At 39.8% G+C, this 27,749-nt stretch overlaps 1 protein-coding gene and 1 pseudogene across 1 annotated transcript; one reads left to right on the plus strand and one right to left on the minus strand.

Annotated features, from left to right (window-relative positions):
- Positions 1 to 1,983: 1,983 nt before the first annotated feature.
- Positions 1,984 to 5,116, plus strand: LOC136356900 (uncharacterized; annotated as a pseudogene).
- Positions 5,117 to 15,711: 10,595 nt separating this feature from the next.
- Positions 15,712 to 17,919, minus strand: LOC107281363 (transcription factor SRM1). The gene is made up of 2 exons (XM_015787277.3): positions 17,297 to 17,919; positions 15,712 to 16,436 (listed from the first exon to the last, which is right to left on the minus strand). The coding sequence occupies exons 1-2, from the start codon at positions 17,845 to 17,847 to the stop codon at positions 15,899 to 15,901; spliced, it is 1,089 nt and encodes a 362-aa protein (XP_015642763.1). The 5' UTR covers positions 17,848 to 17,919; the 3' UTR covers positions 15,712 to 15,898.
- Positions 17,920 to 27,749: the final 9,830 nt, after the last annotated feature.

The raw sequence follows: 27,749 nt of genomic DNA on the forward strand, positions 1-27,749 counted from the left end.
TATAAGTTTCCACTCAATGCAGGTTTATTTGTGTGCTTCTTCTATAAATGAAATTATTGGATGTGTGTATAAATGCAAAGATTTTTTTATATGTTTCCATGGTGTATATGCCTATTATATTAAATGTGCAAGGAGATAGACACCTAACACCTAAATTATTAAAAAAATATTTATGAACAAATACCAGTGGTTTTTGCCACTCTGCCTCAGCACGTTGGTGTTGACAGAAAACACGTGGGGTGGGAGATCTGCTTAACTCCAGTGCAGGTCCAAAGCTCGCCTTCGGGTATATTAGCGTGCCAGTTGATTTGATCCTATAATCAACAAGAAATACAAGCAAAGAAACCATGGTTAAATCTATAAATGATAGCCGATCGGCTAGATGCCGATGACATATCATTTATCTTTGAGCCGATGTCATATGAGTATCGATCGGCAGTCATGAATAAGTAAAGAAGAACTAAATCTACTCAATCGGCTGTAGATATTAACGATATATACTCCTTATATCGATATATACTTAAATCAAGTGATTGGGATAGATCGGTCACCATGCCGAGACAGTATAAATCACTTAGATCGAAATATATATCAATAACATGACTATATATGTTTATAGCATAGCCGATCAGATAGATCTAGCATGTATCGGCTAATACTCCGATACTACTCTATATCAGGATATTAAAGCAAGAATAATATATCAAACAAGGCCTAACATATTTAGATACAGCAATATCTTGATATAAATGGCAGATTTAACATGTCAATGAAGTATATGGAACAAATATAGTTAAATCAGATACGATCGGCTGAAACTCCGATGCTATTCTAATCAGCAACTAGAAGGCAGGCTAGAGATCGATATTCTAAGCACGACTTAATAGGTCAAACTCAACTGATACAACATTAAGTATGAAAAGAAGAACGATATCTAGACAATCAAGCCGCTAGAAGTTTCATAGAATGGTAGATATCTCATATAATCTAGATCAACGTTAAGATCTAACCTAATCGACTGCCCTCTGCATACAGATGTTAGCCGATGGTAGATTAGGTGGCGATATTGCTAGAGATTATATGAGATATATGATAACTCGACGAATTATATAAACAAGATTAGAGTATCATAAAGATGGAAGCACTAATCCTAAGAACACAATCCGTCATAACGAATTTTACCTCTTGTTGAAGATCAAAATCGATGCAGCTCAACCCGAAAGCAAAAACTCGTCGAAACAAAACTAAAGCAAAAGGGTGGCGATGCGCCAAAATTGTATTGAACGTGTGTTCTTAATTACATAGGGCTCGGGGTCTATTTATACCCAATAATTACAAGATATGCCCATACTGGACACGACTATTATCTCTAACAAACTCTAAGATACCATAAGTCTTTGCGGCAGACTTTTGCCCACATTTATCTATAAGGAATCTACATAAAATATTCTAATTAATAGATACAATTGCCTTCCCAGGACTCTATCCGTGCGTGGCAATCATCTTGAAGTACATTAACTTGAACCCGATGTCGCGTACAAGTCGTATTATCGGAATCGGCTGTATCGGCTTACTTAGCCCAACTCAGACCTAGCCGATCCTAACCGCAGCCGATCTGGACTCCAGCCGATTCCTGCTCTGTTTCCAAACTCGATCTCCGCCTCCGACTTCGCTTTGATCCAATCCTCTTTCCTGACATAGATGTTACCAAATTTGGTTGTTAACACATGCCCCCCAAGTCCAGGATATTCGATAATGTTCCGGATTTGCCGTGTACCGACTCCGAGCAAGTTTCGCACTCCGCCGCTTTTGACCGTTATTCCAGCGCTTTAAATACTAACCGTTACCCCCGAGAAATCTCACGCCGTGACTTCCGTTTTCACCGCTCAAGCGAAACCTTTTCTCTCTCTTCTCCGGCGACTCGTCCGGCGCAAAGGCGATCTCTAGGCGACTTCCTCTTCGACGAGATTTCCACCCGCAACAATGTCGTCTTCCGCCAGTCCATCCGGTGCGCCATCAGCCGAATATGCTGAGGTAAGTTCTCATCGGCTAAATCCCCTTCTTTAGCAGCAGATTGATTTTCTCCTATCTCATATTGCTCTCTTCCTCTGAATCGCTTTGGATTTGTAGCACCTCTCCAACCTAATTGCGATTCCTAGCCTGTCGCATGAAAACCACTACTTTCTCGGCCTAGTCGGCAATCCTGACCCCACCGAGTTCATTGTTGGTGAAACCAATAGGATCCCCTTCAGATTAACCAACCCAGATCTAGGTCACTGGAAGAATACCTTCAAGTCCTGGCCGTCTCTAGAGAAAGTTCCACTAGAAAAGAGCTGGACTACATGGTTCAAACGTGTATCAGCCAGCAAGAGGGTCCACTAGGATGAAATCGGAATCGGCCAAGCACTAGACCTTACTATAACAAACTCGGCCAAAGATGAACCCCTGATGGCAGCTGCTTCTTACTTCTGGTCAAACACCATTAATGCCTTTTTGTTCAATCAAGGGCCGATGACTCCAACTCTCATAGATATCAGCATGATCACGGGTCTGGATGTCACCTCATCGGCCAACCCTATGAGTTTGAACACAAAGAACCAATATGACTTCAAGACCAAAAGCATAGGAGGTTGGTCAGGTTACGTAGCAGCATATATGGGTCAAGGCTCGGTCACCCCTCGGGAACATGTGGCTTTTTTGTTAATGTGGCTAGAAAAATTTCTCTTATGTGGATCAAGTTGCGGCCCCACAACCAACTGGCAATTTCTAGCTGAAGCTCTAGAAACAAAGAGACAATTTCCCTTGGGCAAAATCCTCCTCGGCTATCTATACCAGATGTTGAACAATGCATCGGCTAAAATAGCCATCGGCTCAGTAGTTGGAGCAGGTGGACCCTGGTGGCTGCTACAAACCTGGTTAAACCTGATAGTTATGAAGGTTGTCAATCGACCATCCGTATCAGAAGCTGAGTTCCCAAGACTAGAGCCGATTGTAGGAGATGATGGAGAAGAGCGTACTCATCGGAGATGCACATCATACGGAGAACTACTCAAAGATTGGTTCTGCAGCTTCTATGAAAGCTTTCAAAAAGATGCTCGAGTTTGGTTTCTTTATGAAGATTCTACAGAACTTGAACACCCATTGGACTTCAGATTCGAAGACATCAGCCATGAAGTATACCAATCGTCCAGGGAAATTTTCTCAGCTGCAATCAGCCCATGCATCCTTCCTGTTGGCATTCATCAAGGAAGAAACATCCAAGCTTCCTATGAATTCTATCATCCAATGAGCTCAGCTGGACAACTTGGAATGGGCCAACTCCCAATCGGTTTATTCTTTGCCGACAAAATCCAATGCCGAGGAGAAATTTCATCAACCCTGATGATGGATCGGCTGCTCAACTTGCAAGGACCCCCTCTGGGCAGTATTGACAACATAGAACTGGCAACATTCAGAAGCAAAAACTTTGACAGGTGGTGGGGCGAATGGAAGCTGCATCTATTCCACCAACCAGCTTCAATGTATATGACAGACCTCTTTCCAGATGTTGTCCCTCAAGTAAATCTTCAACTTTGCTTGATTTCATTTACATAGCTGTTTAGCCGATTAATCTCAACTAATCCTCCTTCAGACAACAGAATCTTCCCCTCCTCATCAAAGCAATAGTGGCAAGGACATCCAATATGCCCCAGGTTTAATTCCTAACGGAGGTGGGCTATCTCCTCCGGTTATTGGCTATGATGCCCCCAAGACCTCAGCTCTTCTTCAAGGGCTCATCAGAGAACCAGCCGATGCCGGCAAAAAGAGGAAAACCAGATCGTTGGCTGTAAACATCGCAGCCCCAACTAAGAAGAAGAAGACAAAGAAAACCAAACCAGCCGATGATCTGCCTACCCTAGATTCATCCATTGAACAAGCTCTGGATGAAGAGATAATTGAAGACGAAGTTGATCAGGCCGCAGCCGAAGTAAGCGATACTGAGAGAACACCATCGGCTTCGCCCAAGCAAACCCCTCCAACTCCTGCTTCGGTCCACTTTTCAAGAGTAAGCAACTTTCTTTAATTCCTCTCATAATTATTTATCTTATAGCCGATCACTCCCAAGTTTTATAACTGTAGAAAAAGAAGACTGCGGTGAAGAAGAAATCGGCTGCAACAACATCTAAACCAGCTCCACCAGTAAGATGGTTTTAACTTTCATTAGTTAATTTTCAGCCGATTTTGTCTGACACTTGTTTCCTTTCAGCCTTTTCCTCCTCCTGTACAACAATCGTCAAGCGACCAAACCTCTTCAGCTGTGGGAAGTCATCACGTCGAGGAAGAAGAACAACCAGCTGCTCCTGCTATCCTAGTAAGTTTTTCTTTGTCTCAACAAGCATTCAGATCGGCTATGCTTGTTTGTCCTCTAACTGCTTCTAAATTGTTGCTGCAGGTATTAGCCGATCTCTTCTCTTTTGACATCAGAGACTATCTTGATGAAGGAGAAGAAGATACCACAAGCAAAGCCTTAGCCCCTTTATCTGATGATGTGAAGAAAACTCTGGAAAGTATCTCTGATCGGCTAGAAGCATCATCACTAGAGAGCTTGGTGGTTGATTGTGGTTCAATCAGGGCTCGGCTACATGAGATTCAGGCTCTAATCCCATATGAACTAGCCAATATCCTTACCCCAGCCGTTTACCTTGAGCAACACCAATTCAAACTAGAGAAAGCCAAGTTAAGACTGGCCGAACGGAGAGAACGCAAGGACATTGAGGCCACTATCCAAGCCAATCGACAACTTGTGCATGAATAGAAGTCTAAGCTTGATCAACTATCTGAAGGCCCAATCAAGTCTAACATTGATCGGCTTGAGGCTCACAAGATTGAACTCTTAGCACAACTTGAAGAATGCAACGCTGAACTGGATATGGAGCACAAAAAGCTAGCCGATCTCCCAAAGTCTATTGAAGAACAGAAAGCAAGACTCAAATCGGCCATTAAGCATGTTGCTGATCTGACCAAGTCTCTGAAAGTTATCCCTAGAACCGACACTCAAGATGCCCAAGCCATAGAAGAAGTAGAACAGATTAGGCAGAAGGCTATATCGGCCATCCAGCGATACTTATCTCAATAATCTTTGTGTAATAGGACTTAGAAATTTTGTAATCGGCTAAGACACTCTGATACTTTACTGTCTTAACAATCCTTTGTGTCGATTGATATGACTTTGAAATTTGCTAAAAAATTTTGCATTGCATTTTGATATATATGTGCCCCCCTAGTTTTACAATGTCAAGAGCATTGATAAAATTATAAAACAACTAAGGGCGATATAACAATATCGGCCATTGTACATCGGCAAACCACAACCGATTACACCATGAAAAACAACTAAGGGCGATATAACAATATCGGCCATCTTAAGGCGATGTAAACACATCGGCTGTCATGCATCGGCAATATTAGCCGATCATGCGTTAACCCAAACACTTGGGTAATATTTCTTCAAATATTTGCCATTGAGCGCTCGCCCATAAACTTCACCATCAAGCCCTTGCAACATATATGCTCCCTTAGACACAACCTTATGAATTTGGAACGGTCCTTCCCAATTCGGCGACCACTTGCCGAATTTACTATCACGAGTACCAATCGGCAAAATCAGCTTCCATACAAGTTCTCCTTCCGAAAAATCTTTAGGTACCACTTTCTTATTATAATGCCGAGCAACACGTTCCTTATCCCTAGTAACCTTCGCAAGGGCTCGCAATCGTGACTGAACCAAATCCTCCCTCTCATCAGCCATAAGGTTGTAATATTCATCGGCTGTTAAATCGTTTTGCAACTCCGTTCGTCGAGAGCCGATTCTAACCTCCCATGGCAAAACAGCCTCATGCCCATAAACAAGTTTGTAAGGAGGAACTTGAATCAATCCATGACAAGCCATCCTATAAGACCACAATGCTTCGGCCAACTGAGTATGCCATTGCCGAGGATAATCAGAAATTTCCCGCTTAATCAATTTGATCAAACTTTTATTAGACGCCTCGACTTGCCCATTAGCTTGTGCATAATAAGGTGAAGAATTCAACAACTTGATACCCACGCTATCGGCAAACTGAACAAACTCATCGGACACGAAGATTGAACCTTGATCCATAATAATAGTTTGAGGAAGACTAAATCGGTAGATTATATGCTCCTGAACAAATTGAATAGCATCCCCAGAATCAACTTTCTTCAAAGGAATCGCCTCTACCCACTTGGTGAAATAATCAGTTGCCACCAATATAAATTTATGTCCTTTACTCGATGGTGGGTTTATCATACCGATCATATCAATTCCCCAACCTCTGAACGGCCATGGCTTAATAATAGGATTCATAGCCGACGTTGGTGCTCGCTGAATTGCTTCGAACTTCTGACAATCCTGTATAATATCTGAAACAATCTTCCAGCATTATTGGCCAAAAGTACCCTGCACGCCGAAGCAACCACTTCATCTTGTGAGCCGATTGATGAGTACCACAGATCCCTTCGTGAACTTCGCCGATTGCAACCTTAGCCTGATCGGCACTCAAGCACTTAAGTAATACTCCATCAATCGTCCGATAATAAAGCTCATCATCCAACAGTGTATATTTTAATGCCTTATATCTTAATTTCCTAGAAGCCGATTGAGATGGATTACTCAAATACTGATGCACATCGTACCTCCAATCATCGGCTGACATCGCTGCAATTTCAACTTTAACATCTTTGATCATTGGCTTATACCCCGACGTCCCTTGAGCTAAATCATTAGCTTCAAGATTTTGTTCTCGAGATACATGCTTTAAAGTAACCAGCCGAAACTCTTTCATTAGTTCCAGGCACTTCTCATTATAAACCATCAATGTATCGTTCTTGCATTCATATTCTCCTGCCAATTGACTGATTACTAGCAAAGAATTCCCCATGATTTCAATGGTATCGGCTTCAACTTCCTTGAGTAATTGCAACCCCTTGAGCACTGCTTCATACTCAGCTTGATTATTGGTCGCATATGGTTTAATAATATAAGCAAACTCGAAACATGCCCCCTAGGGGAAATTATAACTAAGCCGATGCCACAACCATGAGTACATATCGACCCATCAAAGAATAAAGTCCATGGCACTATTTCAACCGAGCCGATTGAATCATCACGATGCTCTACAATAAAATCGGCTATAGCTTGTCCCTTAATCGCTTTCGGTGACTCATACCGAAGATCAAACTCAGTCAAGGAAAATATCCACTTTCCAACTCTTCCCTTTAATATTGGAGCCGATAGCATGTACCTGACTACGTCGGCTTTGCATATAACAGTGCACTCGTTAGATAATAGATAATGTCTCAACCTTGTACACAAAAAATACAGACACAAGCATAACTTCTCCATAGGAGAATACCGAGTCTCAGCATCCAAGAGCCGTCGACTGAGATAAAATACAACTCGTTCCTTCCCTTCCAACTCTTGAATCAAAACCGAGCCGATTGACTTCTCACCAGCCGATAAATATAACCTTAACGGTATTCCTTTCTGTGGAGGAATCAAAACATGAGGAGAGCTGAGATACTCCTTAATATTATCCAAAGCCTTTTGCTGCTCTGCCCCCCAAGTAAATTGCTGATCGGCTTTCAACCTCAATAAGGGTGTAAAAGGTTCCAACCTTCCAGACAAATTAGAAATAAACCTTCTAACAAAATTTATCTTGCCGATCATCTCTTGTAGCTCTGTCTTATTTTCCGGGGGCTGAATCTTCTTGCTCGCATTAACACTCCTTTGGGTTACCTCGATCCCCCTTTCATGAACAAGAAATCCCAAAAACTGGCCGGCCGACACACCAAAAGCACATTTTGTCGGATTCATCTTCAAGCCATATTTTCTGGTTCTCTCGAAAACTTTCCTTAAATCAGCTATGTGGTCCTCCACTTCTTTAGATTTGACAACCACATTGTCAATATAAACTTCAACCAACCAGCCGATTAAATCATGATATATATAATTCATGGCCCTTTGATATGTTGCTCCAGAGAGCTTCCAACCGAAAGACATGACGACCCATTCAAATAAGCCGATTGCACCGGGATATCTAAAAGCTGTCTTATGGATATCTTCCTCAGCCATAAAGATCTGATTATATCCTGCGTTCCCATCCATAAAACTCAAAATTTTGTTTCCTGATGCAGCATCAACCAGCTGATCGGCCACTGGCATCGGATATTCGTCCTTTGGTGTAGCTTTATTCAGATCTCGAAAATCAATGCACACCCTGACCTTGCCATTCTTTTTAATAACCGGAACTATGCTAGAAACCCATTCAGCATACCGGCAGGGATGAATAAAACCAGCATCATACAATCGTTTGATCTCAGCTTTAACAGGTTCGAGCATATCGGCTTTACATCTCCTCGGAGGTTGCTGGCATGGTCTAACCCCTGGCTTGATAGGTAGCCGATGTTCAACAATCGATCGGCTGAGTCCGGGCATCTCATAATACTCCCAAGCGAAGCAATCTCTAAACTCTTTTAAGAGTTCTATCAGCTTAGTTCTAAACTCTGGAGATAAGTTCTTGCTAATAAATGTCGGCCTTGGCCGATCACCTGGACCTATATCTATTTCTTCCAACTCATCGACCGACATGAAACCTTGACCTTCCTTGTCATCGAGATCATCTACTGTATCCTCGGTGTAGACATTTGAACCCTTCACGACGCCCTCAAAGTAATAGCTTGGGTTCTCCATCTTCGATTGGCTGTATATCAGAATCGGACACTTTTAGAAAATCTCCATCCCAGACTTTTCCAGATAAACAATCAAGGCCATCCATCTCCCAAAGGGCTAAATCGGCACTGGCAACATTAACTGACCTGTCGGCTGGCACGATCTCTATCTTGTTGCCTTGCCATTGAATCAAGCATTGATGCATAGTCGAAGGGATGCAACAATTGGCGTGAATCCAATCCCTTCCAAGCAACAAGCTGTACGAACCCTTCCCATCGATGACAAAAAACGTGGTAGGAATAGTCTTGTTGCCGACTGTCAGCTCCACATTTAGAACACCTCTGGTTTCCGATGGATTACCACCAAAGTCTTTGAGCACCATATTTGTCTTGATGAGATCCTCGGCGTTCCTACCCAGCTTCCTGAACGTAGCATAAGGCATCAAATGCACCGCGGCCCCACCATCGACCATCATCTTAGACATCGGCTTCCCATTGACGTAACCGTTTATATACAATGGTTTAAGATGCCAATTCTCTGTCCCCTCAGGTTTCTCGAACACTGCCTGTTCTGGTGACAGAACCAACTTAGCCGATCCCTCTTCGACTTCATCGACATCGGCCTGATCGATCCTGAATTCAGCTGGCAATGTAAAGACCATGTTAATTGGTGCCGCTATAACACTCTTCCCTTTTGCCAACCTCTTCGCCTCATCGGCCGCAGCATCATCGGCTATAGGAACCTGATTCTTAACACGCCACTCCTGTCTTGGCTTTGGTTTCTTCAGCCGATGGTTGATTTCCTCTTCAACCTCTTGAAAACGCTCCCTGTTCCTCAATCTCTAGACCCTCCTTTTCTGATTCTTCGTGAAAATACTAGAAGGACACCATTGATTCTTCCTGATTACCTCACCCTCTTGGCCACGATCTTGATTCATCGGACCCAATCTTTGATGAACAGGAAGTCTTGCTTGTCTTAGCCGATTACCTCTACTATATGACCGGCTCGAGCTCTCGACGATATCACTGCACCCAGGGCAGTTTTCGATGGATGGCAACCTCATCCCTTCATTCCAGCACAACCCCAATGAGGATCAAAACCATCGTCGTATTCTTCATAATGCCTCTCCTGCTGCTTATCATACTTCCCTTGATACTTGTCGATAATCTTAGCCGAATTTACTTGAAAACCCTTTGCACGGACCCTATCGGCTGCTTGACCAGCTGTATGCACCATATTAACAGGAAAAGGATTACCATCGACCTTCATCGGCTTTTTGGAATCATCAAACCTAATCTTGCCCCCCTCAATGGCAACCTGGATTTGCTGTCTAAAAACCTTGCAATCGTTAGTAGAATGAGATCCAGAATTATGCCATTTGCAATATCTCTTCTTGCCTAATTCCCCAGCCGATGGGATTGTATGACCAGCAGGAAGCTGAATTTGCTTTTCTTAGAGTAGTAAATCAAAAATCTTGTCAGCTTTGGTAATATCAAAGTCATAATATCAAAGTCATACTTTTCCTCTTTTCCAGGACTTTTCACCCATTGGCATGGTATGACCTTTTTGCTCCTCACCCATTCGGCTGCAGCTATTTCGGAATCATCTTCCTTGTCATTCGACCCATACATGTATGGACAAACGTGATTAACTTTCTTAGAGCTTTTCCTAACTTCCGCCGACCAATGCTCATGCAAGGTTACCTTCTGTATCAAATGAGATAAGCTATCAAAGTCTTCGGACGAGAATTTCTCCCTGATTGGAGGAATCATACCCTGAAAGGCCAAATCGGCTAACTGAGCATCAGTCAAACTCAAGCTAAAGCATTTGTTCCTCATCTCCCTGAACCTCTGAATATACTTGTGCACGGGTTCATCATGCTGCTGCTTGATCGCTGTCAAGTCGGACAACTTCATCTCATGAACCCCACTGTAGAAATAGCTGTGAAATTGCTTCTCCAAATCGGCCCAACTATTGATCGACCCATATGGCAAAAAAGAAAACCAAGTAAAAGCTGATCCAGACAGAGATAACCAGAATAACCTAACTTTCAAAGCGTCTACAGCCGATGCTTCACCACACTGAGCAAGGAATCGGCTGATGTGCACATAAGTCGACACGCCCTCTTGTCCTGAAAACTTGGAGAAGTCTGGAATTTTAAACCGATTAGGGAGAGGGACTCTTTCAAACCACTCAGGATAAGGCTGCCGATACAAGCTTCCAGTCTCTTTTGGTTTAAGCCCAAATTGTTCTCTCATTACATCAGCAATCACATCGGCCCACGGTCGTTGCTGAGCTGCTCCTTGTGGCTGTTGTTGCATGGGCTCGAACTGACCATACTGAGATGCGAACTGGGGCTGAGCCAATCCTCCTGGCTGGTGCTCAGGAACCATCTGAGGCATCACTGTGCCGTCCGGCTGTGCATGGTGAACCAAATGCTCTGGGATGACCTGATTTACAAACTGCTGTACAGGCTGACCACCAGGTACTGCGAACCCGGCCGATGCATTTACTGACCCCGGGTGCTGAATCGGCTGAACGATCTGCTGTCTCAACGGAGTCTGTTGGATCGGCTGCTGAGGCTGCTACCTTGGTGGCGTCTGCTGAATCGGTTGCAGTGGCTGCTGCCTTGGTGGTGTTTGCTGAGCTGGTTGTATGACCTGTTATTGGATTGGTTGTACAACCGGCTGGATTGGTGGTGTCTACTGAATCAGCTGCTGCTGCACTGGATCAACAATAGGTGGAGGTGGCAGAAACATGGCAGCAACTTGATCTTGGGTTAGCCGATTAGTAGCCTGCCCGCCATGCTGTGGTTGTTCCCATGTTAACAACCGAGGGTTCACCAGCTGTCCTGGTGTCATAGCTAGTGTAGCATGCAAAGGAGTCGACGCTGGCGCCGTCGACTGAGTTGTGGGTGCAACAGAGGGAACTGCTTGAACAAATGGCTGAACATCGGTGATCAAAGATCGATAATTTGGGAAGACACCTCCTTGCAAGTAAACTGGGCCTACAGCCTGATGCTCAGCTATCGAACCATCGGCTATTGTCTTCATCATGTTTGACAAGGTATTGACTAATACCCCGGACTGATTGATCAAAGCATGATGCACAGCGTAATCAACCCGATCTTGGAAGTTATTGAAAAAATCTTGTGCTAGTTCACTATTCTGATTAAGATTTCCTCCTTGTGGCTCCTGAGCACCATCACCTTGAACGCCATGAACTCCTTGAGAATTGTCGCCTTGATCGCTTGGGGAGCCGTCGGTAGCACCTTTAGTACTCGGCTGGGCCGAGCAGCCTGGAGCTTGTTTCACTTCTCCATCTTTAGAAGAACCGGTCCCGGGACTATCAGCAACCACTTTTATTTTATACTTCTGAACATGTGTCCCCTTGCGGGTCTGCATAAATGAGTTCAGGAACTGATCCCGTGCTTGCTGCAGCATTGCTTCAAACTCCTCCTTCTGCTCAGGCGTGAATTTCTCTGGATCGATCGGTATGACGTTGTCTTCAATGATGTCAGTCAATCCCAGCTTCAACGCCTTGCCTTTAACGGAACCTGGGCTAGATAGTGGTGGTGGTTGTTTCTCGGCCATGAGGAAGAACTGACTTCTGACTTCTTACAAGTCCCACCAGGCGTGCCAAAAGCGTGTTGACAGAAAACACGTGGCCTGGGAGATCTGCTTAACTTCAGTGCAGGTCTAAAGCTCGCCTTCGGGTATATTAGCGTGCCAGTTGATTTGATCCTATAATCAACAAGAAATACAAGCAAAGAAACCATGGTTAAATCTATAAATGATAGCCGATCGGCTAGATGCCGGTGACATATCATTTATCTTTGAGTCGATGTCATCTGAGTATCAATCGGCAGTCATGAATAAGTAAAGAAGAACTAAATCTAATCGATCGGCTGTAGATATTAACGATATATACTCCTTATATCGATATATACTTAAATCAAGTGATTGGGATAGATCGGTCGCCATGCCGAGACAATATAAATCACTTAGATCAAAATATATATCAATAACAGGACTATATATGTTTATAGCATAGCCGATCAGATAGATCTAGCATGTATCGGCTAATACTCCGATACTACTCTATATCAGGATATTAAAGCAAGAATAATATATCAAACAAGGCCTAACATATTTAGATACAGCAATATCTTGGTATAAAGGGCAGATTTAACATGTCAATGAAGTATATGGAACAAATATAGTTAAATCAGATACGATCGGTTGAAACTCCGATGCTATTCTAATCAGCAACTAGAAGGCAGGCTAGAGATCGATATTCTAAGCATGACTTAATAGGTCAAACTCAACTGATACAGCATTAAGTATAAAAAGAACAACGATATCTAGACAATCAAGCCGCTAGAAGTTTCATAGAATGGTAGATATCTCATATAAATGGTAGATATCTCATATAATCTAGATCAACGTCAAGATCTAACCTAATCGGCTGCCCTTTGCATACAGATGTTAGCCGATGGTAGATTAGGTGGCGATATTGCTAGAGATTATATGAGATATATGATAACTCGACGAATTATATAAACAAGATTAGAGTATCATAAAGATGGAAGCACTAATCCTAAGAACACAATCCGTCATAACGAATTTTACCTCTTGTTGAAGATCGAAATCGATGCAGCTCAACCCGAAAGCAAAAACTCGTCGAAACAAAACTAAAGCAAAAGGGTGGCGATGCGCCGAAATTGTATTGAACATGTGTTCTTAATTACATAGGGCTCGGGGTCTATTTATACCCGATAATTACAAGATATGCCCATACCGGACATGACTATTATCTCTAACAAACTCTAAGATACCATAAGTCTTTGCGGCAGACTTTTTCCCACATTTATCTATAAGGAATCTACATAAAATATCCTAATTAATAGATACAATTGCCTTCCCAGGACTCTATCCATGCGTGGCAATCATCTTGAAGTACATTAACTTGAACCCGATGTCGCGTACAAGTCGTATTGTCGGAATTGGCTGTATCGGCTTACTTAGCCCAACTCAGACCCAGCCGATCCAAACCGCAACCGATCTGGACTCCAGCCGATTCCTGCTCTGTTTCCGAACTCGATCTCCGCCTCCAACTTCGCTTTGATCCAATCCTCTTTCCTGACACAAATGTTACCAAATTTGGTTGTTAACAGTTGGTTCCTATTCCAAACAAGAATTATTAAAATGTTTTCATTGCTCTCTCTCACATACAGGTTTTCGTATATGCCCCATAAATGAAGTTCATTCATGCATAAAATGAATGGTTTCCATTCTAGGCACACACTTTGTATTTTAATTGGTATATGACAATTATTAATAAATATTTTAATGTACTAAGGGTCGGAGAAAAGCTAGCATACGTTCATATACCGAAACCTGTATAGTTAACAAAAGGGCGCATCGGAAACATTGTGATCGGAGGTGCAGCCCTATATGATTTTTTTTCTTTAGATGCCTTTCCACAAGGTTCCAAGATTTCCTCTATTAATATCAATTTACATGATACACATATATAAATGCCACAAATAGATGTGTAATGTGATTTCTATAATGCTTTAAAAGTCTCTATCCCCTACATATATATCAGGAGGATGGATTCACATAGAGAGTGCAAATAAATGCAGCACAGATTTGTGAATGGATTTAAAATTGTATTAAATGCATCAAAACCCAAAACTACAATAAATGTTTAATAAAAAAATCATTAAATGTGAATATCTCGCATTGGAATAAATATGTGCATGTCATCTTACAATAAAAGACTAAATTATTTTGTATAAAATAATAAATCATAGAACAAACATTATACTCATGATTAAATTTGTGAATGAAAGTTTTACTCATGGTGGTTACGTGGACAAATCTTAGACGTTGTGAAATGTCACATACGCGCCATGTCAACACCACGTAGGACGAAGACCAGGTCAACATCGCCATGTAACGTGCCACGTCAGCGAAACCGCTCTCCAAAACCGCCGAGGGAGTCAAATTGCACTTGTTCTAAAAGTTTAGGGGTTAAGATATTTGGTTTTACGGTTCAGGGTTATGGATTAGATTCGGGTCACTTTTTAGGGAGTCAAAGTAGACTTATTCTTTTTTTAAGAAATAATATTGTTTTAATGAAAAATAACAAAAATGGAAGCCGATCCGCTAAAATTGTAAGTTCAATACCTGTCAAATTGCGGTTGTTCAACGGGGTTGTTGGTCCACTAAAAAAATAAAAAGTACATGAACAGTGTTGTACAGTGTTGTGCAGTGGCTGTTGTCTTTTTTTTAAAAAAAAATTTTTATACCCTGCCGAACTGGTGTTGAACTGCGGTAGTACGGTTGTTCGATGGGTGCTACACTTGTAATTTTATTCTGCTAATCTCTATTTTTGCAATTCTGTATTAAAAAAATATTATTTCTAAAAAAATTTCAAGAATGGCGGCGAGCTCGAGCTTGGATTTGTCGAAGACTATGGCGGCGTCCGGGTTCCTGATCTTCCTTCTCCGCGGCCCAGCGGCGCCCAGCGCTGTCACCCTCCGGGGAAGGAGCGGGAGGGGCGGCGGCGGCCTCGCCTTCTCCGCTTCGTCCTCCAATTGTAGGTTCTCGTCGTTGCATTCGTAATTTCGTATGGCCTTTTGCAACCAGTAGTGCGAGTAATTTAGTTTAGGTGAGGGATTCGAAACCAAGAACTTGATTCGGTCGATGCAAAGAGTAGTGAAATGTGTAGGAGTAAGGTTTGGGACTAGTTCTGATGGGTCTATGGAAGGGTGTGCCCTTGATTTCCGATTTCAAGAACAGTGGAGCCATGGCTCATCACTTCAGCTCCAGAAAGTTCAGAAAAAGAGGAGTTAGATTTTGTGTTCTGCGCAATTCAGTACAATCCTGATGGGTCTATATATGTAAGGGTGTGCCCTAATTTCCCATTTCAAAAACAGGGGAATCATGGTTCATCACTTCAGGTCCAGAAAATTCAGACAATGGGAGTTCATTTTTGTGTTCTGCGCAATTCAGTTCAAAGCATCCCATTCGTTATGCTATGTTACATCTAAGAACTGCAATTGGGTTGTGATTAGGATTGTTCATAACATGTGTTCCACTGTTCAGCTGGAACATCATAAGCAGCTGCTGCTGTAGCTCCACACAAAGTTATCAGTTATCACTTATCAGCTGCTCCCTCCTTTGGATCAGTTGCAGCTTCAGCCATCTTCATCTGCTGATCATCCCAGGCCTTCTGCGACTGCGCCTGCATCTCCATCATGCGCTGCTCTATCTCGAGGTTGTACAGCAGCGGAACCCAGAACGGTGCGTCGACGTTGTTGTTCGCGGCGGCGGCGGCGACGTTGTTGTTGGAGGAGGTCGCCGGAGCAATGTGCCCGGCACCGGGGCCGTGCCCGACGGCGCCGAGGCCGGCGTTCAGCTGCCCGCCGCCTAAGTTGTTGTTGTTGTAATTTTCATGGTGCTCGACGGCGCCGACGACGGCGTGCAGCTGCCCGCCGCCCAAGTTGTTGTTATTGTTTTCATGGTGGTCGTCATCGTCGTCGCCGTCGGCTTCCATGGCCGCGGCGATCTCCATCATGTGGAAGTAGTTATCGGCGTACATGGAGACCTGCTCCGGCGTCTTGCTTCCGACGAAGTACCTCGCGATGTTTCTCCAGTCGCCACGCCCGTACACACGCATCCCAGTCAGGAACAGCCTGCGGGGAATTAATTTAATTAAGTTCTCTTGAGCTGTTTAATTAGCTAGCTTGCTAACCTTGCAATTGTTTCGAAATTAATTACTAGCTTGCTAACCTTGAGGGAACTAATGACCTGTCATTATGAGTTTATGACTGAAGAAGTGCATATATGTTTTATTTCCTAGAAAAGAACGAAATGTGGACTTTGTGCGTAAATACATACAAATGTACTATAGCTACTAGCTACTACTTCCAAAATAGACATGATTTTTTTAAGAAAGAAAAGAATTTTCTAAGGTCAATATTGAATATGTCAGCAACTGAGATATCCCATCGCGCGCATCGGCTACATATATTTTGTCATCTTGTATATATATATTATTCACATAAAGTTATTAACAGTGGCAAACTATGAACATATACAATGAATTTTCATTTATCTAGCTAGATAGTTCCAACCTACAGATTTTAGCAAAATAGGTAAAAAGAATAATATATTTTGACTATATATGGATCATTATATGTAAACAATAAAAACTAGCTACAAGCTTATTATCATTTTTTTTGTGAGGAAGCTTATTATCAATTTATCATGCATCACTTACACATATATATTTTCATTAAAGAACTACAGTACATCACTACAGAAAATTTTGAAATAGAACAGTACAGCATGCTTTATGTTTCGACGTGATAAAAAACAAAGAGTGCTTAACCAGTAAATAATTTACATATCCAAAAGACTGGAATTTTAATTAAACATGCACAAAAATTAAAAAGTAAATAATTTTTCAACTCCAAAAGAGTGGAATTTTAACTGAACATGCAAAGAAACAAAAAAAATCATGTCATAAATCAAAATCAGATCAAGAATCAACCTGTGCTCATAATCGGTCCAAAGCACATCGTCATCAGCATTGTCCGGGTTCACCACCTCACCGTCCCCACCGTTCACCGCCACCGCCCCCTCCTCCATAGGAGCTCCACCAAACACCATGCCGGCGTCGACGCCGTCGTCGTTGTTGTTCGCAACGGGCATGCCGAAGTTGTCGTTCGCGAGGCCAAAGGTAGGGTGGACGACGGCGGCGTCGCCGGCGCCGCCGGCGTCCTGCGGCTGGGCCGCCCCCGCCTGCGCTGCTGTCTCCGCCGTGAGATTAAGGTACAAGTCGATTACCTGGACCATGGTCCTCGACGGGAACCTCGCCTGGAGCTCCCTCATAATGCGGTCGTGCTTGGTGTCGCCGGCACTGTTGCTGCTGCCGGCGCCGGAGTCGTAGGCGTTGCTGACCCTAGCGATGACCGACCTCGCCTCACCCAGCTCCGCCGCCGTCCACTCCATGCCGAACGTTGCGTCGTCCATGGCGAGGGCGAGGCCGGCGAGCAGCGCAGAGAGAGCGAATGCTACTGCAAAACAATGAGAGAGCAGCATATGCAAGAAGAGAGGAGGGATCTCTGGATGTTGGTTTGGGGAAGAAGAAGAAGTATTGCCACTGTATTTATAGGCTAAATGTGTGTGGATGCTACCCAGGGACTTCACTAACTAGGGGGAGGTGTATCTGGTAGACCATGATAATCAATAGTAAAATCATGTAAAAATAATAAATTAATATTTTGTCGAAGACACAGATTCGGATCTATGGGATATGTATTAACTAGGAATATAGAAACGCTTGCGATTCTAGATACATTAATTGTTCCGTGCATGTAGTTGCGTCAATGGTACACTCCGTACGGTTTGAAAAGTTTCATGTCAACGGTTGTATGGCCTGAATGTCATGGTCACAATTTTGTCGTCTTGCTGCGTTTTTGCACCTAAGGCTTAAAAGAAAAACTTTTTCACCCCCACTTTATTAGTAATGTACATATGGCTTCTCTGTATAACATATAGCTCTACAAATCATCGGTGTAAAATAGATCGTATCAAAGTTCTTTAGAAGTAGCTAATGCCACAATGTGTGATTGTTACCAAAAGTACTTTGATGGAGAGAGTTCGAGAGCAATTCACTACCAATTCGGCACCGGTCAATGTAATAAATGTAGGAGATTGAGTTTATGCAATCAAGCTATAAAGACAGTATGCATGCAGTACACATGTGATAATAATAAATAATTGTACATACTCCCAACTACCCACCCACTTCTGAACAACTCTTATTTAATAGGGGTATCTAGTTCATTTACTTCCTCTTAAAATTTAGTCAAACACATCTTTCTCATTTAATATAGGGGCATTTAAATCATTTCCCCCTAGAATACGGTCATAAGTAGCGCAATAGTTAATTATTTTAAAATAGAGAATGTAATATTTTAGTTTTACCGGCCTGCTTCAAATTTTTTTGCCTTTGTACAATACACAATCCTCTCGAAGACCTCTCCATGGATGCAATTACGTGACATATATATGTTTTCTTCAAAGAGTTGACCATGTATTATGCTTCACACATGTGAAGGGTGCATCATATATCTGTCATGTGGATGTGCATGATGATGCTGACAAACTGACAATATGCTATGTTTCCTTTCTGCGGTACAGAAAAAAACACAATAGAAACTCATTTTAATGCATTCCTCTTGAGAGACCCGCTCATTTCATTTATGAAATTTCATGCACTTGTTATGGGAAATGTAGAGTATGATTGTGTAGAGTTGTGTATTGTTCTTCAATATGTAATTTTAATATAGAGTCATCTCTGCGAATTTAGAAAACTAAAAAAAATGACTAAGGCTGTGTTCGCCATGGGTTGTTCCCAACTTGATTAATTAAGTACTCCCTCCGTTTTTTAATAGATGACGCCGTTGAATTTTTCTCACATGCTTGACCATTCGTCTTATTCAAAATTTTTATGCAAATGTATAAGATATAAATCACACTTAAAGTATTATGAGGGATAAACAACTCATAACAAAATAAATTATAATTACGTAAATTTTTTGAATAAGACGAATGGTCAAACATGTGAGAAAAAGTCAACGGCGTCATCTATTAAAAAAACGGAGGTATTATTAGATTTTTTTTCAAAAATGGATTAATTTGATTTTTTAAGCAACTTTTGTATAGAAACTTTTTGCGAAAAAACACACCGTTTAGCAGTTTGAAAAGCGTGTGCGCGGAAAACGTGAGAGATGGGTTGGGAAAATGGGCGTCCGAACACAGCCTAAATGTGTCTTTGAAAGTGTTCTTGACTGATGGATTGAACATACCACAAAAAACTTACTGAGAAAAAAGTCTTTTCATTTGTGTTTGCATGTAAGAACCTCATTTAAATGAGATAGATTGAGCGCATTAATAGAAAATTATGTAGCGCATTAATAGTAAAATTTTTACTCCCCTTAAAAATTTTACTCATAATTAGTTAAATATGTGAGTAAAAAGTTTACTCGTGGTGACATTGACAAATCTTAGATGTCCAATTGTTTGTTCTTTAGTACTTTCCATGTTTGCAATATATGGTTTGCACTACATATTTTTCCCACAAACATACCGCAAAACCTATATGGAATAAAAATATGTGTGTAAGGTAGAGTAACAAAAACACATTTATTTGTTTAGAATTATTAAAACTCTTGATAGTACTAGTGGTTTCTGCCGCTCAATTGGCACACAGGTTTCCTTTCAAGCAGTTGTTACTTACACACACACACAGTTGTTACTTACACACACACACATGCTTAGTCCATAAATAAAGTTCTTGCTTGCGTGTATAAATGCGAATATGTTTTTCTTGATATGTTTTTTTATGGTATATATACCTCCTATTAAATGTGTAGAGGCCGGAGATAGACACCTTACTAATGAATTATTAAAAATCTATTTATGAATAAATACTATTGGTTTTTGCCACTCTGCCTCAGCACAAAAAACATTGTAGAAACTCATTTTCATGTCTATTGAGAGACACATACTCTTGGTTTATGAAATTTCATGCGATTGTTATGGGAAATACAAAGTATGTGTGGTTGTGTGGAGTTACTTATAGTTCTACGATAAATCAAGTATAGACTCGATATCTGCGTATTTAGAAAATGACAAAAAAGTCTAAATGTGACTTTGAATATAGTGATCTTGTGGGATGGATTGAATATACCACAGAAAAACTAATTGAGAAAAAAAACTTTTCATTTATGTTGGTCTACCTATACCACATTCGATAATTTTTAGGGGGGAACCTTTTACTCTAACTATGGTGTAATTATAGTGTAACTAAGTATAACTAGGGTTTGGCATGGAGTGGACGACGGTGGAGCTGGGGGAGGCGAGGTCAGTCATCGCTAGGGTCAGCAATGCCTACAACTCCGGCGCCAGTAGCAGCAACAGCACCGGCGACACGAAGCACTGCCGCATTATGAGGGAGCTCCAGGCGAGGTTCCCGTCGAGGACCATGGTTGAGGTAATCGACTTGTACATTAATCTCACGGTGGAGACGACGGCGCAGCTGCAGGACGCCGGCGCCACCGCCGCCGCCGTCGTGCACCCTACTTTTGGCCTCGCGAACGACAATTTGGGCATGCCCGTTGTGAACAACAACAATGGCATGGTGTTTGGTGGTGCTCCTATGAAGGAGGGGGTGGTGGCGATGAACAGCGGCGACGGTGAGGTGGTGAACCAGGACATTGGTTTTTGCCACTTTGCCCAGGCACAAAAAACACAGTAGAAACTCATTTTCATGTCTCTTGACTGACACATACTCTTGGCTCATGAAATTTCATGCGATTGTTATGGGAAATACAAAGTATGTGTGGTTGTGTGGAGTTACTTATAGTTCTACGTTAAGTCAAGTATAGACTTGATATCTGTGTATTTCGAAAATGACCAAAAAAAAGTCTAAATGTGACTTTGAATATAGTGATCTTGCTAGATGGATTAAATATACCAAAAAAACTAATTGAGAAAAAAATGTTTCATTTATGTTGGTCTACCTATACCACATTCGATAATTTTTAGGGGAAACCTTTTACTCTAACTATGGTGTAATTATAGTGTAACTAATATAACTAGGGTGTAAATTTATTTTAGATATCAAAACTTGAACTAGCTCAGTGTTAGATTGGTTGTGCAAATGAGTAAGAGGGTGTGGGTTTGAGTCCTTGCAACTATCCACTTATGTTTGTGTGTAAAAACCTCATTTATGGATGGAGCACATATATATAGCAAAACCTACATGGAGTGGAAACCTGTGCCGAGACAGAGTGGCGGAAACCACTAAATACCAGTGTTTTTCGCCGCTTTGGCTTGGTACACAAGTTTCCACTCCATGCAGGTTTTACTATTTGTGTGCTTCTTCCATAAATGACATTATTGGGTGCGTGTATAAATGCAAAGATTTTTTTTATATGTTTCCATGGTATATATGCCTATTATATTAAATGTGCAAGGAGATAGACACCTAACTGCTAAATTATTAAAAAAAATTTATGAACAAATACCAGTGGTTTTCGCCACTCTAACTCAGCACATTGGTTCCTATTCCAAACAAGAATTATTAAAATGTTTTCGTTGCTCTGCCTTACACACTGGTTTTCGTATATGCTCCATAAATGTGTGATTGTTACCAAAAGTACTTCGATCCAGAGAGTTAGAGAGCAATGCACAACCAATTCGGCACCGGGCATGCAACAAATGTAGGAGATTGAGCTTATGCAATTAAGCTATAAAGACAGTATGCATGCAACACATGTGTGACCCTAATAAATAATTTCACATACTCCCAACTACCCCCACTTCCAAACAACTCTCATTTAATAGGGGTATCTATCATTTACTTCCTCTCAAAATTTGGCCAAAAGTGTCTTTCTCATTTAGTAGAGACATTTAAATCATTTACCTCCCCCTAGAATACGGCCATAAGTAGCACAATAGTTAATTATTTTAAAACAGAGAAAATAATATTTTAGTTTTACGAGCATGTTTCAATTTGTTGCCTTTGTACAATACACATACTCTCAAAGACCTCTTCATGGACACAAGTACGTGACATATCTTTGGTTTCTTCAAAGAGTTGACTATGTATTATGCTTCACTCATGTGAAGGGTGCATCAGAGAGACAAACTGACAATATGCTATCTTTGCTTTCGGCAGTACAGAACAAAACACGACAGAAACTCATTTTCATGCATGTCTCTTGAGAGACATGTTCTTTTTCATTTATGAAATTTCATGCAATTGTTATGGGAAATATAGAGTATGATTGTGTAGAGTTGTGCATTGTTCTTGGATATATAATTCAAGTATAGACTTATCTCTGCGTATTTGGAAAACTTAAAAAAAAACATGACTAAATGTGTCTTTAAAAGTGTTCTTGACTGATGGATTGAATATAGCACAAAAACATATCGAGAAAAAATATGTTTTCGTTTGTGTTTGCATGTAAAAACCTCATTTAAATGAGATAGATTGAGCACATTCATAGAAAATTACGTAGCACATACCACATATGTGGGGTAAACCTTGAAACTATCGTCTGATATAAAAGTGGGTGTAGGAGATTTGTTCGAATCAGTATGAGTAAAACTTTTACTCGCATTAAAAATTTTACTCGTATTTAGTTAAATATGTGAGCAAAAAGTTTACTCATGGTGACGCTGACAAATCTAAGATGTCCATTTTTTTTTATTTTTCAATACTTCCCATGTTTGCAATATATGGTTTGCACTATATATTTTCCCCACATATATATCGCAAAACCTATATGGAATAAAAACATGTGTGTAAGGTAGAGTAGAAAAACTACCTGTATTTGTTTAGAATTATTAAAACTCTTGATACTAGTGGTTTTTGCCGCTCAGTTGGCACATAGGTTTCCTTTCAAGGCTGTTTTTAGTATATATGTGCTTGGTCCATAAATAAAGTTCTTGCCTATGTGTATATATGCAAATATTTTTTGTTGATATGTTTTTTATGGTACACACACACACACCTCCTATTAAATGTGTAGAGGCCGGGGATAGACAACTTACTACCGAATTATTAAAAATGTATTTATGAATAAATACAAGTGGTTTTTGCCAGTCTGCCTCGGCAAAAAAACACATTGGAAACTCATTTTTCATGTCCCTTGAGAGACACATACTCTTGGTTTATGAAATTTCATGCGATTGTTATAGGAAATACAAAGTATGTGTGGTTGTGTAGCGTTACCTATAGTTCCACGATAAGTCAACTATAGACTCGATATCTGTGTATTTAGAAAATGAATAAAAAGTGTTTAAAAGTGACTTTGAATATAGTGATCTTGATGGATGAATTGAATATACCACAAAAAAACTAATTGAGAAAATAAAATTTTCCTTTATGTTGGTCTACCTATAGCACATTCGATAATTTTTAGGGGGAAACCTTTTACTCTAACTATTGGTATAATTATAGTGTAACTAAGTATAACTAGGGTGTAAATTTATTTTAGATATCAAAACTTGAACTAGCTCAGTGGTAGATAGGTTGCACAAATGAGTAAGAGGGTGTGGGTTTGAGTATTGAGTCCTTGCAACTATCCATTTATGTTTGTGTGTAAGAACCTCATTTATGGATGGAGCACATATATATAGCAAAACCTGCATGGAGTGGAAACCTGTGTGCCGAGACAGAGCGGCGAAAACCGCTGATATTGAAAAACCACTTAATATCAGTGGTTTTCTCCCCTCTGCCTTGGTATACAAGTTTCCACACCATGCAGGTTTTATTATTTGTGTGCTTCTTCTATAAATGAAATTATTGGATGCGTGTATAAATGCAAAGTTTTTTTTATATGTTTCCATGGTATATATGCCTATTATATTAAATGTGCAAGGAGATAGATACCTAACCGCTAAATTACTTAAAAATATATATATTTATGAACAAATACCAGTGGTTTTCGCCCCTCTGCCTCAGCACATTGGTTCCTATTCCGAACAAGAATTATTGAAATGTTTTCGTTGCTCTCCCTCACACACAGGTTTTTGTATATGCCCCATAAATGAAGTTCATACATGCATAAAATGAAAGGTTTCCGTTCTAGACACACACTTTGTATTTTAATTGATATATGACAATTATTAATAAATATTTTAATGTACTAAAGGTCGGAGGAAAGCTAGCATACGTATATATATACTAAAATATGCACAGTTGACAAAAGGGTGCATCGAGAAGTATTGTGATCAGATTCGAGGTGCAGCACTATATGATTTTTTTTTCTTTAGATGCCTTTCCACAAGGTTCCAAGATTTCCTCTATTAATATCAATTTACATGATACACATATATAAATGCCACAAATAGATGTGTTGATGTGATTTCTATAATGCTTTAAAAGTCTCTATCCCCTACATATATATCAGGAGGATGGATTCACATAGAGAGAACAAATAAATGCAGTACAGATTTTTGAATGGATTTAAAATTGTATTAAATGCATCAAAACCCAAAACTACAATAAATGTTTTATAAAAAAATCATTAAATGCGAATATCTCACATTGGAATAAATATGTGCATGTCATCTTACAATAAAAGACTAAATTATTTTGTATAAAATAATAAATCATAGAACAACAAATTATACTGATGATTAAATTTGTGAGTAAAAGACTCATGGTGGTTACGTGGACAAATCTCGGACGTATATTTTTTATTCTTCTGTAGTTTCTATTTTTTATTGTTTGGTACTTTCTAGGTTTACACTATATATATGGTTTGCGCTACGTATTTCTTCACATATATAAAGCAAAAACCTGCGTGGAATAAAAACATGTGTGATAAGGTAGAGTAGAAAAACCACTGGTATTTGTTTAGAATTGTTAATACTCTTGATACTAGTGGTTTCCATTGCTAAGTCCGCACATAGGTTTCCATTCAAGCCAGGTTTTATTATATATGATGTGCTTGGTTCATAAATGAAGTTCCTGCAAACGTGTATAAATGTAAATATTTTTTTCTTGATATGCTTTCTGTGGTATATATACCTCATATTAAATGTGTAGAGAGGATAGACACCTTACTACTTAATTATTAAAAATATATTTATGAACAAATACTAGTCATTTTCGCCACTCAGCCTCGGCACAAAAAATACGGTGGAAACTCACTTTCATGACCCTTGAGCGACACATACTCTTGATTTATGAAATTTCATGCAATTATTATGGGAAATACAAAGTTTGTATGAATGTGTAGAGTTGTGCATTCTTCTACAATAAATCAAGTATAGACTTGTCTATGTGTATTTACATAATGAAAAAAAAACATGTCTAAATGTGTCTTTGAATATAGTGTTCTTTGTGAATGGATTGAATGTACTACATAAAACGTATTGAGAAAAATATTTTCATTTATGTCGAGTCTACCTATAGCACAATCAATAATTTTTAGGCAAGGGAAAATTTTCACTCTAACTATATATGGTGTAATTATAGTGTAGTTATACTTTAGTTACAATAGAACTAGGGTGTAAATTTATTTTAGATATCAAAACTTGCACTAGTTCAGTGGTAAATAGGCTGCGGTGATGAGGAGGGTGCGGGTTCGAGTCCTTGCAACAACCCATTTATGTTTCAATGTAATTAAGAACCTCGTTTATGGACGGAGCACATATGTATATATAGCAAAACCTGCATCGATTAAAAACATGTGCTAAGCTAGAGTAGTAAAACCACTGGTATTTGTTTAGAATTATTCAAACTCTTAATATCAGTGGTTTCCGCAGCTCTTTCTTGGTACACATGTTTCCATTCTAGTCAGGTTTTATTATATGTGTCCAGGTCTATAAATGAAGTTATTGGATGCATGTATAAATGCAAATATACATTCTTAATATGTTTTCTATGGTATGTATGTCTACTATTAAATGTGTGAGGAGATAGACACCTAACCGTTGAATTATTAAAAATATATTTGAACAAATACAAGTGGTTTTTGTTACTCTGCCACAGTACATAGGTTCCTATTCTAAACAAGTTTTGCTATATAGGTGCCATGTCCATAAATGAAGTTCTTACTGCATGCATTCATAAATGGAAAAAAAGATTGCTTTGTCAATATGTTTTGTGACGATACTTGGTCGTTGAATTATCAAAAATATATTTGTGAACAAATACTAGTGGTTTTCATTAATCTGCCTTGAACACAGGTTTCTGTTCTAAGCATATTTTTCCTATATGTTCCGTAAATGAAGTTCATACATGCATGCATAAATGAAAGGTTTCCATTGTAGGATGTATGCCAATTATTAATACATATTTTCATTGTATTTATTAATAAATACATTTTTTCATTTATTAATACTTAATCTTTTCTTTAGTATATGCCAATTATTCATAAATATTTAAAAGCACTGAGTGACGGAGGAAAGCTAGCATACATATATATATATAAACATGTACAGTTGACAAAAAGGAGTACTAGAAGTATTGTGATCAGCGGTGCAGCCTCTATATGATACTTTTCTTTAAATTCCACTCCACAAGGTTCCAAGATTTCGTGTATTAATACCAATTGACAGGATACACATATATAAATGACACAAATAGATGTGTTGATTTGATTTCTACGAGGCTTTAAAAGTCTCTATCCCTACATACATATCCAAGAGGATGGATTCACAAAGAGAGAACAAATAAATGCAATACTGATTTGTGAATGAATTTAAAATTGTATTAAATGCATCAAAACCCAAAACTATAATAAATGTTTAATAATAAAGTCACTAAATGTGAATATCTCGTATTGGAATAAAGATGTGCATGCAATCTTACAATAAACGACTAAATTATTTTGCATAAAATAATAAATCATACAACAACAAATTTATACATGTAAAATCTCTAAATGTTTCTTTGTTTAGTCATAATAAATAAAAGGAAAAAGTCCAAATACCCCCCCCCCCATAAACTTTAGATGGAAGTCCATCTAGCACCCTGAACTTTAAAACCAGACATCTAACCCCCGCTGAACTTTGCGATACCATCCATATTACCCCCTAAGGTGGTTTTGGATGATAGTTTTGTATATTTTAGAAGCTTAAACGAACAATTTTGAATAACTAATATAACATATTTGCATATCATCAGTCATAAGTTATCAATTTATCCTTATATAGTGATATCATGCTATTATTATGTTGGTACTTGCTTATAAATAAGAGCTAATAAGAAGCAAAAAGAATAACTTACGTCAAAATTTTAATATATATGTCCAAAGCGCATGACATGTGATCAAACCCATCCAACTTATATATAGCTTAGATAAAACCACTATGCAAAACCACCTCGGGGTTATATAAACAATATTGTAAAGTTTAGGGGTTGAATATCCGGTTTCAAAGTTCAGGTGCTAACTAGACGGACTTCCATCTAATGT

This window comes from Oryza sativa, chromosome 6, assembly GCF_034140825.1.
Source record: "Oryza sativa Japonica Group chromosome 6, ASM3414082v1".
Taxonomy (NCBI): Eukaryota; Viridiplantae; Streptophyta; class Magnoliopsida; order Poales; family Poaceae; genus Oryza; species Oryza sativa.